General features: G+C 32.7%; 1 protein-coding gene and 1 non-coding gene across 2 annotated transcripts; one reads left to right on the top strand and one right to left on the bottom strand.

Annotated features, from left to right (window-relative positions):
• Window positions 1-479: 479 nt before the first annotated feature.
• Window positions 480-551, top strand: TRNAQ-CUG (transfer RNA glutamine (anticodon CUG)). The gene has a single exon. It is a non-coding gene; the product is annotated as a tRNA-Gln (tRNA).
• Window positions 552-3888: 3337 nt separating this feature from the next.
• LOC104888237 (protein DEFECTIVE IN MERISTEM SILENCING 3) lies at window positions 3889-7934 on the bottom strand. Its single transcript, XM_010673136.4, has 8 exons — window positions 7732-7934; window positions 7135-7278; window positions 6797-6911; window positions 6181-6418; window positions 5772-5963; window positions 5373-5693; window positions 4481-4706; window positions 3889-4391 (listed from the first exon to the last, which is right to left on the bottom strand). Exons 1-8 carry the CDS (start codon window positions 7750-7752, stop codon window positions 4341-4343), a joined length of 1308 nt encoding a protein of 435 aa, XP_010671438.1. The 5' UTR covers window positions 7753-7934; the 3' UTR covers window positions 3889-4340.
• Window positions 7935-21011: the final 13077 nt, after the last annotated feature.

Raw genomic sequence — 21011 nt, 5'->3', positions numbered from 1 at the left:
ACACAAAATCATCTAAAAAAAATAATTAGTCTCACTTACCAATGCTTAACTCTTTTAAAAGGTGTAAAAGCAGTTAAAACTAGATAGATATCAGCAAAAGTACACTAATCAAATTAAAAATTTGTCCCATCTAGTATTACTCAGTGAATTTTTAATATAAGATAGGATAAAAATAAAACGACTTTAAGAATCCCTGTTTTGTGTTTAAAACATTTATTATTTATAAATCAACAATTATTTATGTGTTTTAAATACTTGTTATTTATAACTAAACTCATATTTATTTATATTACATCTTATTTTTTGCAAAAAGTATAACTGTAACCACTGAAAAAAAAAATTGCAACTGCGTTTCTTTTCGAGCATATGACCATAGAGCAGAAGAAATAATAAAGGAAATAAATTACAGACTTATATTGGAAATATATGGACTACATTCTATATAATAAAAATTTATATGTGCAAATTGTATAACAAGTGGTCCTATGGTCTAGCGGTTAGGACATTGGACTCTGAATCCAGTAACCCGAGTTCAAATCTCGGTAGGACCTTTTTTTTGTTAAATCATATTCATCTGTAAGATGATAAAAATCAAGCAAAATTTAAGACTTGTGCTCCTTTTTTTTAGCAGGCATATTGTTATATATCCACATGTCAATGACAAAAACACAACATGCCAATTTATATAGTTTATCTTTATGATATTGAATCTTAAGAGGGTGTGATATGATTCTCATGAAAAAAAAATAGCTTATGAAAAAAAAAAACAGTAGCTTATAACTTATAATATATATATGTACATACATCAACATCTTTGTAGAAGGAATTAGATCCAAAGAAGCCACTAGGACCATCAAGTGGATAATATGCTCCACAATCTTTAAAGCAAGAAAAAACATCACCATGATAAAAATTCCAAAACAAAGACTACAAGTTTTTGGTAATTCTATCATAGAATGGTAATATCTCAGATTTATTCTTTGATATTGAACTTATACTGTTATACATAGGGGATATTTGTTATCTTTTCAACTAGATAAGAGCAAACGCATATATCAGCAACGATATGTAGTTAGGATTAGGGGTTTGTTCTCTTTGACATAAAACAGTTGACTTGAACTGAAATGAATAGATATATGTGAGAGTAAAAGTATTGTCCAGGGTTGAGCTGAACCGAACTGAAAATAAACCGGGAAGAACATGCTCTAGCTTACCATTTATTCTCTTCAACTTATTGGCCCTAAACTTATCTTAACTTATCTGAACTGAACTTATTAAACCTGAACTGAATTTATTGGAACTTATTAAACCTGATTGGACCTGATTCAACTTATTGGACCTGATTCAACTTATTGGACCTGATTGGAACTTAAAAAACCTGATTGGAACTTATTGACCTGATTGAAACTTATTAGACCTTATTGGCCCTGATTGAAACTTATTAGATCTGATTGAAACTTACTAGATCTTATTGGACCTGATTGAAACTTATTTGACCTTATTAGACAAAAAAATTGACGAGTAATAACATAAATATTACCTCTAACGTAAATACTACCCCTCAAAATTTATTATGAAAAATTCGTCCTTTAAGATAATTATTATTATTAATTATCTCTTATGATAAATAATTTAACAATTTTTTTTTACTATTTATATATTTGCCTATACATAACTTTCACCACTAATATACTCCGATAAAGAAAGATACCCCGGTGATGATAATGAAGCAATCAATTGATAACATTTATATCTTTCATTGTTATTAGTAACGGAAACATGTTGTTTCTAGTTATTTAAAGGCGAATTGCAAAATATTGTAATTATAATGATTATTATCGTTAACCTTATTTGACCATGATTATAATATTTTTTAATAATAATATAATCAGCTAATAGTAATATGAATAATCAAATAATAGACAATAATACAAGTATAATACTATACATTGTGGTACTTTAATAAAAAATTCTAATAATAACATAATCAGCTAATAGTAATATGAATAATAAAATAATAGACAATAATATAAATATTTAAAAAAATAATAGACATAATACAAGTATAATACTATATAATCATTGTGGTACTTTAATTGAAATTCTAATAATAACATAATCAGCTAATAGTGATATGAATAATAAAATAATAGACAATAATACAAATGTTTATTGAACATTGACTATTTGGACCCTATTGGACCTGATCGAAACCTATTGTACCTGATTAAAACTTATTGGACCTTATTAGACCTAATTGTAACTTATTGCACCTGGAACTTATTGGATCTTATTAGACCTGATTGGAACTTATTGCCCTAATTGAACCTGATTGCAACTTTTCTGAACTTATTGAACCTGAAACTTAATTTTTTAAGTTGAAAAGAACGCACTCTAGTATAAGTTGGAGATGGTAGTTCAAGCATCGGGGAAACAAAATTGTTGTAGTTTTGGAAAACCATATGGCTCTAGAAAGTAAGTAGATTTCCTTTTGTCTTGGTGGGCCTCAAAGCAACTTTACAATTATCTGCCACAAACTTTTAGTTAACAATAAAAGCATCGTTTCGATAAAATTCTAATCATCCAACGGTATTATTTTTGCAACAACTCTTTTGTTATTTTATTTTATAATTATATTATAGTCTATAAATAGAAGTAACTATATTGTACAAAATATAACCCACGATTTCTATAATCTTTATCTCATATATTATTTCCTTCAAAAAAATTGGAAAAAAGGCATTTTTTTTTCCAATAATCAAATTACAATTTATTCTATTTACAAGGTAATTACAAATTGTGCTTGTATGAATTGTACATTAAAAATTGTTGCAAAGTTTATGATGTGTGGTACCTATAAAACCACAGGTGGTTATGGCTTTCCATTGAGAGAGGTTGTAGCTTGAAAATGTTGTAATTTAAAATTTTAATGTGGCAAACAAAGGTACAAAGATTTGTAGCTTTTCATTATAGTTGCTCTAAAGAGGCTTCTTTGAGATTAGATGATTTCATCCATCCCGAGGATATGACCGCAATACATGTTATAATAAACAACTAGTCATTAGGCCCGGGCTATGTCCCGGTAAGAAAAAATTTCACTTATTAATATAATATTATATGATTATAACACTAAATACGACTTAGTCTAGTGGTTGAGACTTTAGTATATGTACTTGAGGTCTTAGGATCAAACCATATACTACGTAATTTCTAAATTTTTATATTGTAAATGAATTACATGAACTAAAACTCCCTAAGGAGAGCGCCACCTGACACAGTTTCTTGTTTATGCACGCATTTTAATATATTTGTATATAGATATAAGTAATATTTCGTAATATAACAAGTCATCCCTAAACAATGTACTTCCTCCGTTTCTTTTTACTCGCTACACTTTCCATTATGGGAAGTTTCACATTACTTGCTACACTTCTTTTTTGGGCAATAAACTCTCTCTATCTCTCTCCTCCCACATGGGTCTCTTTTCTTTTTACTCTCTACCTCTCTCTTCTCCAAAAATTACCTAAGAGTCCGTGAAATGAGAAGTGTAGCGAGTAAAAAGAAACAGAGGAAGTATTAGGTAATGTCAATACAGACTAGCCCTCAAATAAAATGATAGGATAATAACCCCAAGTAATTTGACAAGTAATTCCCTAAACCTTGGATTACACTTCAGATATAAGTGTCAATGCATCACACCATGGTGCAAATCATGTCACGAAAGACATGTATGATGTCGATAAAGAGGGAATGCCCGGCGTTGGTACAATGTCACAACCATATCTTGACAGAGAAGCATGTATAGGGTAGTGCAGCACATATCAAGTTGCAAACCATCGGAAGAACCTTTGAAGCAAGAAGCAAGAAGCAAGAAGCAAGAAGCAGACAGAAGGAATAATACAAACTTACATTACCACCTCTAGTCACGAAGACGAAAAAGCGAAAATTTCTCATTCTTCCACTACTCTTTAACTGTTGCTCAACAACAAATCACTTGCATTCTAGTGTTCAGAAGGAAAAACAATGGGCTAAGCTTTCCAAAGCCCCCGGAATTCCATTTCACTTGCTTCAGACGTTTCAAAATACAAGTTAGATCAGTTTAAAGCCAAGACAACCTGAAGTTCTCAAATCCCTGCTAAAGGGTGAGATAGAGATGGAAGGAATTCATTTGATACTTTACAATGCTATTCCAACTACGAAGAACAACCTACAAACTAATCACCCAACGGGAGTGCAACCTGCCACCATCTGGAAGCCCCTAAAATAAATGGGGTAAAATCCAACATTTCGTGTAGTTCATTGAGGTTATGGCAGTCTTAGTCACTCCAACAGGAATTGTATCATCGAGGGGGACCCTGTCTGTTGTGGGCGGCTGCTGTTTGCAACTGATGCTGTCAATCATCATATAAGATCATATTAACATTCAGCAAAATCACTTAGAACTTCTTCACCAAAACTGACAAGCAGCAGAAAGAACTACCTGAGTAATGATAGTTGAGCTGTCGGCTAAAAACTTCAGAAAATCTTGCTTTCTCAGTGAGAAGTTGTACTTTTCTTGATCTAACAATGCCTGTTCTCTTCTGATATCTTCTTGAAGTCTCTCCTTTTCCCATTTCTTCTGCTTGATCTGATTCTCAAGCTCATAATACTTGTCAGGGAGACCTGCTCTCTGGGAGAATTTCGGGAACCTCACATCTACATCTTCCCTTATTTCAGGAACATTGGGAAAAGCACCGTAAAGCAGCAGAAAAAAACAATGCAGTTAACTTTCAGAAAAGATAAAAAAGAACCAACAAAGTGCATCCAGGAAATACTAGCCCGGAAATAGATTTCATATAATATTAGGACTCAAATTTGGAAATAGTACTTCTATAACACAGCAATCAACATAGATCCAAAAGCTGCTAGCTAGCTACAGATATAAACTCAGCAACTTCTCCTATCAGAGAGTGGCAGTAATGTACGCAGAGCAACGATAGTTTGAAATGTAGAATTTTCCAACAGACTACTCTACAATACCCACGAAATTAGTTATCATCAGAACCAAACTACAACCAAATGGCAGGGAACTCACCAGCGGTCAAGCACAAGGATCAGCTAACAATGACTCTTAACAAACTAAATCTAATGGCAAAAAAATTGAGCAATACTGATGCTTTTATATAAGCCAAACTGGATAAATGAGGTTGCCTCTTAAGCATCAGATCCAATCCTTCCATTTATTGCAGGCTTTGTTACTTGTTAGTGATAGAAAGTGATGGCACTACATATCACTAAACCCTATAAAGAATATGCAAAAAACTAGCCTTTTCTAAAGAATCAGATGCACTTTTCGAGTGTTTAGAAGATTTTGAAAATATGTACAAAAGTACCTGCTACCAAGGGAGAACACACCAGTAGACCTAATCATTCCGCCATCCAAAGAGACAGCTCCATCACTGATGCATGGAAGAGCAAGAAGCATCTCAGCTCTTGTTCTGTAGACTTGAAGACGTGAGAAGAGAGTGTAGAACAGTGTCTCCCTGAGGCCACTCCCACTTGAAGTCAAACAAAAGATATGGGGTCTATCTAAATTAACCATATTTACAGCATAGCCGAGAAAGCCAGCTGGAGTATTGCCATTAGGCAATCTTGGCTTCGGAATATCAAGTCTCCTTTGGGGGTCATCGGATAAAAACTCACCAGCATATGGTCTGCAAAAGGAAAGTGTTAAAAGTGACTAACATATCAGCTTAGTTGTAGCTGACTACATATAGTTTCGGGTATCATGCCTTAAGTACTCAAGACATATAACAGAATAACGACCCTCCAAAGCACGTCCAATAGAAGCTCCAAGGCCTTGAATACCAGAACCTTTATTCACCAGTCCTTCACCATCATACATTTCCAAAACTTTGATGCCTTCATAAGTCTTACAGACGATTGCAAGCATATTCTGCAAGCCCAAATACTCAGAAAAAAGCCTGAGAGAGAAAACCACAAGCACAAGCATAAAAATAAAGTCAGCCGACAACAAGGGTTTGAAAGAACAGCTTGTTACCAAATTTGGAAGTCGCTGATAATAACACAGTTCCCTATCAGAACCAATAGAAGTGATTTTCTTGTATTATATTGTTTTGAGTGCAAGGTGCGGTGAGGAATTCAAGTCAGGTATATTGATAAACTTTGACTTCAAGTTACCTGTTGAGATTATCTTCATCCACTTTGCCTAGAGAAGCAACAACACCAAGAACATCTTCACTCAAAATAGGAGTTGAGAGCTGTGAACCATGACGATATTTGAATTGGCAATATATACCAGCTGCAGAATTCTCATGCCTTAATATTTGCTCAACAGTTTCATCCTCACTTCGAACTTGAGAAGTATCACTGTCTTCAGTCTTGGGTGCACTGGAGGAAATGTACTTACCAAGGCTAACTGCAGAAGAAACGAAATAAACTGCATTAGACATCTATAGAAGATACTAGATAGCAAGGAGGCATACTAACAGTAGGATGTTTTCTTCAAGAGGCTGAAGTCCCAAATTTTCCTATTTTATACCACACAAAGAAAGCATACTAGATAGTATACAGTAGTTAAAATGAACAATATTCAACACAAAACAAAGTTTTATCTTTATCCCCTCTCTCCCTACTTTACATTTTATACTTCCGACATTATAAATATGTTACAAGATCATATGTAGTCACCAAAAGAAGGAGCATACTTTCCACTAAATCTCCGGCTTCCGTATTCAAACAAGTACAACAGTTCTCTGAAGTAGTGGAGAGACAATAGAATTAATTAATATTATACCTTGCAAATCCAGAATGGCATCATCCAGCTGATTTTTTTGAGCCTTCAGGAATTTTAAATTATCCTCATGCTGTTTCATTTTACTCCCAGTTTTTTCTACTTCATCTTGCAATTTCTGCAAACCAAAAATAAACAGAAATATATTGGACATCATATTTTCCTTAGCACTACAGTTTGACAATGGTTACAAGATACAACGAGCCATTTTAATTTTTATCTTCTCACTGATAAGCATATTGTCAAAATCAGAAGGAAAAGTTTTAAGTAGTGCAGAAAAAGATTGGGTAGAGATTCATGAATATCATCAAATGCAAATTTATGTTCAACCAAGCACCAACCTTAGAACCAGACATCAAGGAATTCGCATAAGGAAGTGCCCCATTTGGCGCTTCATTCCCAGCATTTACAGAAAAATTGTTTGGTTCTACACGATTTACAGCTGCAACATCTTGCACAGCAAGCGGCTTGGCATTAATTGGAATCTGCGACATAAAAAAATAAGAGAAAGATCAATTTGTAATGGGCAATTCCTCTTCCCTACCAATGCACAACAACACCAAATCCACATGACACTTAATAGCATCCAATTCATCAAGACTCCCCAATACAACAAAAAAAAAAAAGCACAACATTGCATGCAACTTGGAACACAATACACACAAAATTAGCATTACATAAAAAACCAATTCTTGAAAGCAATAAAACCAATAAAGTTCTAGTAAATTCTCAAATTCACATAAAAACAATGCATAAACAAAAAAAGAGCCAACAATTCGCATAAATATATCGATTATAAACTCCATAAACTCCAATTACATTGCAATAACTAAAATTGAAGCAACAAATTATAGAAACAAAAAATCGGCGACGAAAATGCATGCAGGAGAGAGAATTTGAAACCCTAGAATTAAAAAAAAAAAAGAGAGAAAACTTGCCGGAGAATTCGTCGGAAACATAGCTAGTTAGCAAACGAAGAAGACTTTTCTGTAATAATTGTTAAACTTCCTTAACTAGATTCTACAGTATTGTTTTCTCTCTCTAGTTTCTCTCACTAGAATTGGTATGTTGCGGAAGAGAGAGAAAGAGAGAGGAGAGAGAAAGTTTGCGTCACACTATTTTAAATGGAATACTCTTTTTGGGCTGAGCGAACAACTGATTTGACTCAACATAGTGATTAGTGGTACTGCAAAAAGATTATGTGAAATTAATTGTGTTGGGTATTTATTTTAGGAAAAAGCTAGAAGCAGTCTTAAGAGTTGTATACAAAAAGCTAAAAATAGAAAAAACAAGCATTAACTGATCATTTATTACATAGATTAATGCAAACTTTTGTCATAAATTTACAACTAAATTCAATTTTAAGCAATGTATTTCTGTCTTATTTCTGTCATATAGCATAACCCATTTTTTCTGATCTGATCTGATCTGAAATAAGCAAAAAATAAGGTGAATTGAATATAGCCAAAAACTAACAAAAGAATCCATTATTACATATGAGATATCCACCTCAGCACACCAAGATCACAATATGCCCTATATATGTTATTGAGATTTGAGAATGACAACAAGTTTTTAAGTTACTAAAATAAGGATTTGAGAATGAAATTGGCTATATTCAGTTGACCTTATTTTTACTTATTTCAGATCAGATCAGAAAAAATAAGTTTAGATCAGATCAGATAAGTTCAGATCAGATCATGCTTATATTTAAAAATTCATTATTACTATTAATATAATTATTTACTAGTACATTTGTTCAAAAGGATTATTATTGTTGCTATTGTATTTATTAATTATTAATATTGATAATTATTATTAATCTCGTTGTTATCATTATAAATGTTTATCATTATTTTATTTTAAGTTATTTTATTGTTTTTAAATAATAGAAAATTAAAAGCCACGGGTTAAGAACATAAGATTGGCGCAAAATAAAATAAAAATATAATATGTTACAATACTATCACCATCCATGTATATCTTATTTTATTTTATATGAAAAAAAAGAGTTGAGTCTGCCGACTTCTCAAGTGTGAAACTTTTTTTTTAAGAAAAAGTGTGAAACATTTTAAACTTCTAACCTAACCCTAACCTCTAACTTCAAACTCTAACCACTAATTCGGCGACGGTTATGGGAGGGGGTGCAAAATTCAACGAGGTTTAGGGGAGAGGGGGAATTCGACAGGGTTGTGGGGGGAGAGGGAGTTCGACGTGGCGGTGGGGGAGGGGGCTGCGAGGAGTGGTGGAGGGGGTTGCGGGGTGGGGGTGGGCGAAGGGGGTTAGTGTTAGGTTTATGGTTTCGAGGTTAGGGTTAGAGTTAGGATAATTGCTTAATTAGGATTTATGACTAACGACGGTTAACATTGTTAGTCATTAGGGATATTTGAGTGTATTGTTAGGAAACTTAAGAGTACCTCTTGTATTTTGAAAAGTTGGGGGACACCTCGTGATTTTTTTTAAAACTCGAGGGTACTTGGTGAAAAAATCGTATAATATAAGTATATAAATGTTGACTCATGCTCATAGCTGCTAACTTGTAATAACTATTTAAGAAATTCCTTAATTATAAAATTTTGTGCCCAAAGCTCGTTATTTCGGATAAAAAAAAAAGAGCGGAATTTACGGGCCGGACCAAAATTTAGACCGAAAAGACATTTTTTATTGTTCAAAGCAGCAAAAGAAAAATCGGGTCCGGCAACGGACCAAAAAAAATCGATTTTTTCACCAAATACCCTGACAAAAAAATGTATTCACCAAATACCCCCAGCTTTTTTCAAAATTCACCATATACCCCTGACTTTTAACAAAATTCACCAGATACCCTTAGTTTTAACGGACGTTAGTGCTCCGTTAGGTTGTATTTACAACTTTGCCATTAGTCAACTTAATTAGTCCTAAGTCAACCTAATTCGCCCTAATTAACTTAATTAACCTAATTAACTATCCCTAACCCAACCCCCAACCCCTAAACCCTAGACCCACCATACCACCCAACCCCAGCCCCACCCCCTCCCCTCTCCCTCCCTCGCCGGCAACCCCCCTCCCTCGCCGGCAACCCCCTCCCCCTTTCCGGCAGCCCTCCCCTCCCTCACTCTCGTCGCGCCTCCCCTCCCCCTCCTTCCTTCCTTCGCACTCCTCTTTCCGGCAGCAGCAGCGTCGCACTCCTCTTTCGGCAGCAGCAGCGAAAACGCGAAGGGGGAGGGGAGGCGCGCGAGAGTGAGGGAGGGGGAGGGGAGGCGCCGACGAGAGTGAGGAAGGGGGAGGGGAGGCGCGCGCGACGAGAGTGAGGGAAGGGGAGGGGCTGCCGGAAAACACGAAGGAAGGAAGGAGGGGAAGGGGAGGCGCGACGAGAGTGAGGGAAGGGGAGGGGGTTGCCGGAAAGGCGGCGCGAGGGGGAGGGGGTTGCCGGTGAGGGGGAGGGGAGGGGGCTGGGTGGGGGGGTTGGGGTTGTTGGGGGGGGTGGTGGGTTAGGGGAGAGGGAGGGAGTTAGGTTAGTTAGGGTTTTTTTAGAGTTTTTTAGGGTTTTTTAGGGTTAATTAACACTAATGACTAACGGAGTTAACCGCCGTTAGTCATTAACGGAGTTAACCGGATAAAAATCACAATAAATAGTGAAAGGGTGGTGGGTGAATAGTATAAAAAATCAATTGTTGCAATAGAAAAAGAATGGAGGAAGTATGTCACAAGATCGTGGAACCCAAATATAAACCCAGCATAGTACTTGCTACAGAATAGTCTGTAGCATCTACAATAGAGAAGGCAAAGAACACGCTTGCTAGTAGATACTGCAACATAGTATTTGCTAAAATAATAGCAAGCATAAACCCCAATTGCTGACTCACCTATTATGTTCTTACAAGAAAGTTCGTGTAGCAAGAACATGATAGGTAAAACCCGATATCTTTGCTACAAAGAACCCAACATATGTACTTACAAGAAAGAATGTTCTTTAATTTTACAAGAATGTTTTCTTTAATTATAGCAAGTGCTATGTTGGGTCTATATCTGGTGGTATTTTGGTTTTAGTTAAAAATAACACTCTTGTAAAAGAAAAGCGAAGGCAAAGAACACACCCATCTCACGATGTATGTGAAATTATTATAGTCGGATGAAAGTGCGTAAATAAAAATAAGGTACAGCAAAGCACATGAGATCAACGTTATCATAAACATGTTTAAGTAGTACTCCCTCCGTTTCATATTAATCTACACACTTTGACATTTTACACTATTCACAAATTACACTTTGACTCTCGTTTGTGATTTATACGTGAATAAAAACATAGTCATGTGGGATCTTGTTAGATTTGTCTTAGTATGTATTTCATTAATATGTATTTTTTATAATTTTTACAAATACAAAACTAAAGATATATGTCTTCAAAGTTTTACATTGGCATGCGTGAAAAGTGTAAGTGTGTAGATTAAAATGGAACGGAGGGAGTATAAAAGACCACACTACCTTGCGCTTCAGACCAATTTGATCCAGGAAAGAAAAACCATGAACTTGCAGCTCTACTTCTATGCCTTGTTGCACATGATTACTATGTCTATCTAACACCTGAAAACAAATATTTCAACAAAATAAACCAACCCAGATATATTATGGCAATAAGGTCTCGCAAAATTGACTTAAAGTAGTGATGAATCAAAGCAAAATATAAAACTAAAGATATATGTCTTCAAAGTTTTACATTGGCATGCGTGAAAAGTGTAAAGGTGTAGATTAACATCCAAAGCAAATTTCACTTCACAAGGTAGTCTGCTTACTCCGACAAGCTCAAAATCTCTGACAACAATTTGGTACCTGTATATTCAAATGGGTCCACCACTGCCTTCATCTTCTACACCAAATCTCTATCTCTTTGTCATCTCTCCATTATCCTTAATATATAAAAAATATAACTATTAATAATATAAAAATAATTTTTTGATATAATATCCATAAAAAAATACATAAAAATATTGTAAAATTATTTTTTCTAAAAAAAATTATGTAAAAGCCGAAAAAGAAAATTATTCGTGATTTGAACTAAAAATCAAAATTTTAAAAAATGCGGACCAAATATTTTTTTGGTCTGAACCAAAAATCAAATATTCAAAAAACTTGGATCTAATTAGGGCCTTAATATGTAAATTCGTCATTAGGCTCCAAAATCTCATAAACGGGCCTGGTGTTTGTGTATATGATTATGAGAATTAATATCTTTTTCCCTCTCATATTTGTCGTCGCAAGAAACACAAGCAAAAGTCCTACCAATGGAGAATTTCAGAAAAGAAGAAACGGAAAAAGATACACCAACAGTAGCAGAACAACACAAACATTGACAGAAATTCAAGAAATTTTCATAATACACCAAAAGAACTACCACAAAAATTCAAACTAAACTACAAAAAACAATGCATCAATAGAACAGAAAAGAAGAGAGAAAGAACATCGATTTCAGCAATAATCTCAAAATTTATAAGAAAAAATTCATTATAACATCAGCAATCATAATATGAAATGAGAGATGGAGACGTACATCAACAGAACAGAAGAGTTGTTTCCTTTTTGTTATTGTATTACTGTTTTGTTTAACTTGTTTAGGGGCTTTGTCTCAGCTCCCATATATATAACATTTTCCCGCCAAATTAAAAACAAACAAACCGAATTATTATTATTATTATTTCTATAATTTTTTTTATTTATTATAACTTTACCCATTATTATTACTATTATTATTAGGAGGAGTATGGTTTAGGTCAAAAGCGAGTTAAGGCAACAAATAGTGACTGAACTTCATGTTTTTTTCACCTTTTGGGAACTCATCTTTTTTATTTCACTTTTTGGGGACTGTGGTTAAATATCAAGTCATTTAACTCACCAAAAAAGTGATTTGACTCACCTGAGCATTAATTGATGAATAAAAAAAAACTTAATTGTGAAAATAAAATTCTGAATTGGGAAAAGTGATTTAAGTCACAGCAGTAATTGATAATTTTTTCACAAACGATTCACATCGAGATCAACCGTTTCTATCAGACAAATCATATTTTCGAGCAAATAATTAAAAAAGACCCACTTTAACAACGGCGGTCCGGTGAAATTGAAGGACGGTGGCTTGTTTGACCGGTGGCATAGGAGAAGATGTAAACATAGAATGACGTATTGGGACAAGCCCTCGCCACAAATTACAGACAATCTGACAAAAATTCAAGGCCAATGCGCCGAGAATTGGGAGCGAAATCGAAGGATTTAACAGTCCAAAATTGGAGCTATTATTATTCAATTAGTTCAGCACTACTCACTTCTGATCAGATGACATAATGCAGCGTTTATATTCAAGAATTTCGGCAAATCATGCCAAGAATTATACCAAATTTCTAGGCCAAACTGACGAGAGTTTAGGCTAAAACCATCAAGAACAGGGGCAGTCCGTAGCGTGAACAAAATCAATCATTTAATTCGCCAAATGTGCTTATGTTCGAAGATCGATTGAGGCAGCGAATTAAGTAAAGAATTGGCCTTTATCGGAGGAGAGATAAATCAGTTTATTATTTTACGGTGAAACATAAATCAGAAGTTGGAGAGAGAGTAATAGGTAGTTAAAAAAGATATTTGTTAATAGGGGGCCCATAAACTAACTATAGCTAATACCCTTTCCAGTGGAGTCCCCAAACGGTGAAAAAAAAAAGATGAGTCCCCAAAAGGTGAAAAACCATAAAGTTCAGTCCCCATTTATTTCCTTAACTCGGTCAAAAGCACAAATAAACTCACGTTTTTTAGCCCGTAAACCAATCAATTCACTCAAAAACGGGTTATGATATAATTTTGCGCGGTCCGACCCAATCATTATTTTTATTACTAAATATTATTAAATCTAATTATTAAAATAGTAATATTAATTTACTTCTTGGATATTATTGTTATTATAATACTAATTATCATCATCAAGTATTAATATATTAATACAAATAATATAAAATAATAATTATTAATTATCATTATTATCATTAATTATTATTATTATTAATATATGATTATTAATATTATTTATTTATAAATATAATTTAAAAATATCCAAAAATATTATTATTATTATTCTTATTAATTATTCATTATTATTACTTATCATTATAATAATTATTTAATATTTATATTATTATTGTTTAAATATTAATTATATATTTATTACATTCAATCTAATCCAATACAGTTTAATTCAATTCAATTTAATTCAATTCAGTTTAGTTCAGTTCAGCTGTTTTATGCCGAAGAGAACACGCCCTAATAGTCATCTCTCTCCTCCCTCCTAGACTCCCAATCGTTTCTCGCTCTCCTCCTTCCCAATTGTTTGTCCCTCTCCTTCGTTTCTCTCTCCCTCTTTAGTGGCTCAATCCTCACTCGTTGTCTCGTTGATGTCCTGTGTCGCCGGAATAAATGGAACGCAGCTTTACTTTACACGATGCGTCGAGTTGAAGAACCTTGACGATTGAAGAAGTCCCTCGAAAAATTCTCTGCTTTGCTTCGTTGATGTTGCTCTATTTGGCTTTGCTGATGTTTTGCTTGCTTCCCCGTTCCTCTCTTCTCTGTCCTTGAAGGTTTGATTTTCATTATTTTTTGTTATTTGAATGGTACAAACGATTATGAACATCAATTTTTTTTTTCCGTCATTTGAATTATCAAGAATTTTCGTTATTTAAATTTTTTCGGTTCGTTTTGTTTCTAATTTTGGAATTTCGATTTGGTTTGGTTCGGTTAAGACTGAATTTTGGTTTAGATTTGGACTTGAAAAGTGAATACCGAATTTATTTCGGTTTGGTTTGGTTTTACCCAAAATCAAACTTACACCCCCATTTGTAATGGTATTAGGGTATTTGAATTTTGCTCTTACGCTCAAATTTCTAATTACTGATGGTCGCTGGTGCGGGCTGGACGAGCCGTGCTGTGGGCTGTAGCGGGCTGAGATTTCACGGCCCAGGACCAGATCGTGAAATTCATGGATTGGGCAGGCTAGTCCGTTGGCTGAAAAATCTTGGCCCACATTGGTCTCTTACCGGTTTTCACGGTTCATGAAGTGGTTCTGTCATTTCATGGGTCTAGTGGGCTGGACCGGACTGCCGAGGCGGCATGAGATTTTTTTTTCAAATTCATTTAACCATCGAAATTATTTATTATTGTTACATAAACTCTTTAATGGCCTGTTTGGATTCTGGAATTTCATTTGAAATTTTGGAATTGGGCCAAATCACTTGTTTGGATCATCTAAGAATTTGGAATTGTATTTGGCCCAAATCCAAGACTCATAAGAAGTAAGGCATAATTGGAGAATTTGAAATCCAACCAAAACATATGTCATTTCAAATCCAAAATAAGTGTCAGTTTATTTCTATCTCCTCTCTCATCACTCTCCACCTTCTTCTCTCTCCCACCATTAACAATACCATTACAAACATCTCTCATCATTCTCCCTCTTCTTCTCTCTCCCACCATTAACAATACCATTACAAACATGTTCAAATTATGCATTTGAAATTCCTAATTTTTCCCAAACAAATCATTTGGAGTTGAATGTGGGGATTTACAATTCTAGAATTGAAATTCTAGAATTGAAATGAAATCCATGTTCCCAAACACAACCTAAAATGAATTAAAATATATACAATTATTAATATTAATGAATAATTTCATTTTTTAAATTTGATTGAATTATAATTTATGCAATTTTATTGAAATATATACAATTTGATTAAAATATACACAATTTGGTTCAATATTTATTTGGACTGGAATGATGGTCTGGTTCATGGGTCTGGTTGGACCCGTTTCGTAGTCCGAACTAGGCGGTTTAGTAGCAGGCTTTAGTGGATTAGGCTCAAGAAATCTGGCCCACGGCTCACCACCAATTTCACGGTTCGAGCTGGGCTAGACCGGGCTATTTGCGGACCCGACCCACATGGCCCACGAGGTGGACTGGGCTGGACTGCCCCATACTGTTAGCCATCTCTATTTCTGATTTTTGGTTGTTTTTACTTCGTGGGTTTTTGTATGTACTAGTTGTTGTACCGCGCGCTACCCCAAAATATCGTAATGGCAAAGGTTAAATTGTTTTCCTAAAATCAAACACAAAAAAAACATAGTTTCTCCAAATGGTTAAATTGTTAAATATGAAAACATAAATTTTGAGTAATACAAGCCAAAGCTCCCTCTACAAAACATCGCTTTTTTTTAACGTATTACTTTTACCTTTTTTAATGGCTGGATTGCCCCATTACCAAGATCACACCATGCCCTAGATACGTATTGACTCAACATAGTGATTAGTGGTACTGCAAAAAAGATTATGTGAAATTAATTGTGTTGGGTATTTATTTTAGTAACTTAAAAACTTGTTGTCATTCTCAAATCTCAATAACATATATAGGCCATAGTGTGATCTTGGTGTCCTGAGGTGGATATCTCATATGTGATAATGGATTCTTTTCTTAATTTTTGGCTATGTTCAGTTCACCTTATATTGATTATTTCAAATCAGATCATATCAGAAAAAAAAATAAGTTTAGATTAAATCAGATAAGTTCATATCAGATCATGCTTATATTTAAAAATTCATTATTACTATTAATACTATTATTTACTAATACATTTGTTCAAAAGGATTATTATTGTTGCTGTTGTACTTATTAATTATTAATATTGGCAATTATTATTAATCTCGTTGTTATCATTATAAATGTCATTGTTATCATATTTTATTTTAAGTTATTTTGTTGTTATTAAATAATAGAAAATTAAAAGCCACGTGTTAAGAACATAAGATTGGCGCAAAATAAGAAATATAGTATAAAATATGATAGCTCAAATTCATGACAACGAAACTACTAAGTTTGGATTACATTTCAAAATAAGCTAAGTGCGAGATACAAATTATAAATTTAGATCTGGTATACCTCTTCCTACCGAATTCCAAATCTCTCTACATATTTGAAGTTGCACGCTACCCATTTCTTTCTTGTGCAAGTCATAGTTTTTGTTTTTTTTTTTGGTAAATATGGCATTTCGTTTATTACCTAATAATGTTAAACATATTACAACCTGAAAGTAGTTGTTTCGAACAATAACTAGGGGGGGGGGAGGGAAAATCCTAGTTACAATACTATTACCATCCATGTATATCTTGTTTTATTTTATATGGAAAAAAAAGAGTTGAGTCTGCCGACTTCTCTAGTGTGAGACATTTTTTTTAAGGAAAAGTGTGAAATATTTTATAAGTGCTCTTATAAATTAATGACTTGGATTATATAATTATTTTTTGTAATAATAATTATTATTATGATTATAATTATTGTTGTTGTTATTATAATAATGATAATAATAATAATAATAATAATTGTGTAAAAGTTGTGATAGAAATAAAATGGTAATAATAGTAATACTATAAATAAGATCTTATAATGTACTGAATAATAATGAATTACAAAGTAATAATATAACAGTAATAATATATTTTATAAAAGATAAGATCTTGTAAATCAGATCAGATAAGAAAAAATAAGTTCAGATCAGATCAGATAAGTTCAGATCAGAAAATTTCAGGTGAACTAAACGTAGCTTTTAAATGGAAGAAAATGTAGTCAAATTGGTTAAACTTTTTTTCACGCGATTCGACAAGCTTCTTTGAATTAAATATTTTTAAATAGATTTTAAAGTCCCGCTTTACGATGATAAATTAGATACTTATTGAGAAATATCTTATCATGATTGTATTAATTATGGTAATATAATTATATTGCTAATTACTCCATACGTTTCAAAATATAAGACATATTTTGCTTTGTGAAAAATTGCTTTGACTACAAATATCTCTGACAATATGATAAATAAAAATTATAGCGTTGGATTCGTCATGAAAAGAACTATAATAACATTAATTTTTAAATTTTTTATCCACGTAAATTGAGATTAATTAACCGTCAAAGTTCGACCTCAAAAATCGTGCGTATTTTATATTTTGAAACAGAGGGAGTAATTATTATTGTTGATGTAAATATCAAGCTCAATTAATTATAATAAAATTGCGTATATGTAGTAGAAGTTACATACCCAATTGTGTTTTTTATACCAACGACCCTTGGGTCTTGTTGGGCCTCTGGGTGAGTGACCCTGTGCGAGGACACCCCAGAGGAAATTCATCTTACCATGAGTTCTCGAAAGGGGCCCAAAAAAATTGTGTTTTTTATTTTTAGATAATTTTGGTGGAAATCGAACTTCTCTCTTAATAATTCTAAAACTTCTATTCTTACCATTATCATGTAGCTTCTCTTATTTTAGTAGATTCATATTGTTCTTCTATGATCCAATGCATAGGTTAAAAAAAATTGACCATTAATAACATGAATATTACCCCTAACGTAAATACTATCCCTCAAAATTTATTACGAAATAATAATTATTCAAATTTGTCTTTTAAAAAAATAATTATTATTAATTATCTCTTATGTACCTTATTATAGCATTTTTAGCGTGCATTCTCTTCAACTTATTCGCCTTAAACTTATCTGAACTGAACTTATTGAACCTAAACTGAACTTATTGGAACTTATTAAACCTGATTGGACCCGATTCAACTTATTGGACCTGATTGAATCTGATTGGAACTTATTGAACCTGATTGGAACTTATTAGACCTTATTGGACCTGATTGAAACTTATTAGACCTTATTGGACTTAATTGAAACTTATTAGACCTTAATGGACCTGATTGAAACTTATTTGACCTTATGAGACAAAAAAAATTGACCATTAATAACATAAATATTACCCCTAACGTATATACTACCCCTCAAAATTTATTACGAAATAATAATTATTCAAATATGTCTTTTAAAAAAAAATTATTATTAATTATCTCTTATGATAATTAATTTAACAAAAGAAATTACTATTTATATATTTGCCTATACATAACTTTCACCACTAATATACTATCTTATAGTCTTGTTTTGATTTCATAAAGCACTAATAGAAAATCAAAAGTTGATTAATATTTATTGCTGACAAGTTAAAATTGGCACATATGAAAAATTCTCACTCCACTTTCATTTATGTGAAGGTAGTAGAATGCATTAACTTCGTATCTCTCACTCTATTATAATTATAATGATTATTATTGTTAACCTTAATTATTTGACCATGATTATAATATTATTTAATAATAATATAATCAGCTAATAGTAATATGAATAATCAAATAATAGACAATAATACAAGTATAATACTATACATTGTGGTACTTTGATAAAAAGATTCTAATAATAACATAATCAACTAATAGTAATATGAATAATAAAATAATAGACAATAATACAAATATTTAATAAAATAATAGACACTAATACAAGTATAATACTATATAATCATTACATAATCAGCTAATAGTGATATGAAATTATGAATAATAAAATAATGGACAATAATACAAATATTTATTGAACATTGACTATTTGGACCTTATTGGACCTGATTGGAACTTATTGAACCTTATTAGACCTGATTGGAACTTAGTGTACCTTATGAAACCTGATTGAAACTTATTGCACCTGATTTAAACTTATTGCACCTGATTAGATCTTATTGAAACTTATTGCCCTGATTAGACCTTATTACAACTTATCTGAACTTATTGGGTCCGAAACTTAATTTTTTAAGTTGAGGAGAACGCACCTTTAATGACAAAACTTTGAAAATCATAATTAAGAACATAAAAAATATGATGATGTTAGTATTACCTTCATGATATTATCATTTCAAATATATTCTTTACTAGAACTAACAAGTATTTCATCCATTTGTTTTAGTTGCAACATACAAATATTCTTTACCAAAATATACTCAGACGTTGATAATTTAGTAATCTTGTATCAATAGAAGTTAGAGAAACTTGATAAGAAGATACACACCAAGCATATAAATCTATAAAATACATTAAGGCTCCGTTTGGTAGGGCGTAAAACGTTTTCCCGGAAAACTGTTTTCCATTATTTTCAGTTTTACATTGTTTGGTTGGCAAAAGAGTGTAAAACCATTTTTCCTCGGGGTAAAATTACTCTCTCAAGGATGGAAAACCATTTTCCTTTCAAAATGAAGGGAAAACTATTTTCCTTCTCTCTCTTGTACACTCCTCTCACTACCTCCTTACTTTCCCTTTCATTTCATCATTTTTTTTACATCGAACCAAACAACGGAAAACTAATTTTGGAATTGTGTTTTTCATTGTAAATTGTTTTCCATGAAAATCATTTTACACTGAAAATATTTTACGCCCTACCAAACGGAGCCTAAAAAGCGTGCCACGTGACACTCTTCTCAAGCTTCTAATACACATGTTTATAATCTCAATAAAAAATACTCCATGCATCCCATAATATAGTGCTCACTTCTCATTTTTCACAAGAATTAAGGAAAATGGAAAGAGTTTTAGGATTTCACAAAAATATATATTTAAGTAAATGTTTATTGGGTATTTTTGTCTTGGAACTAGTTTTGTTCTTCTTTTTCCTTTAAAATAAAATGAAAGAGCAATAAATATACCTTGGAATGGCGTAAAACAATAAATAGAGGCACATATTTTAAAAGAAAGTAGGGGTATTTTTTGGAAAGTTTTATTTAGAAATGAAAGATAATTTAGTCCAAACAAATTGATAAAAAGAAAATAGGCACAACATTTTGAGACACCCAAAGAGGAATGCAAGCACTATATCATGGGACGGAGGGAGTATTAACAATGTGTAGTTACTAGTATTCGAACACATAACTTTTGAAATGAAATGTGAGAGTTAAACCACTAATCCATTACAATTCCAACGATTAATGTTTCAAAGTAAAACATAACCCTTTTATTAAGTACTAATATTCTCTTACCCAAATTCCATTGAAATTGTTAATTTTATCCCCAATTCCTTATAAATTTTTATTAAACAACTTATCATGTCATACCGTCCATTTTTCAATTTCGCAGCAAACAAAATTTTACCAAAAAACTAATAGAATCAATTATGAAATTTATGAATAATAGTAACTGACCCAGACCAAAATACTAGTTAAATACTCCCTCCGTCCCAAAATATAGTTCCCATTTCCATTTTGGGTGTCCCAAAATATAGTTCCCATTTCCATATTTAGTTCCACGTTTTTCGTAATTTGTCTAGAAAAACCGTATCCCATCATTTATTTG

The sequence above is a fragment of the Beta vulgaris genome, chromosome 3 (assembly GCF_026745355.1).
Source record: "Beta vulgaris subsp. vulgaris cultivar EL10 chromosome 3, EL10.2, whole genome shotgun sequence".
Taxonomy (NCBI): Eukaryota; Viridiplantae; Streptophyta; class Magnoliopsida; order Caryophyllales; family Amaranthaceae; genus Beta; species Beta vulgaris.
The sequence above is the reverse complement of the archived record's forward strand: the minus strand, read 5'-3'. Positions and strand labels throughout refer to the sequence as shown.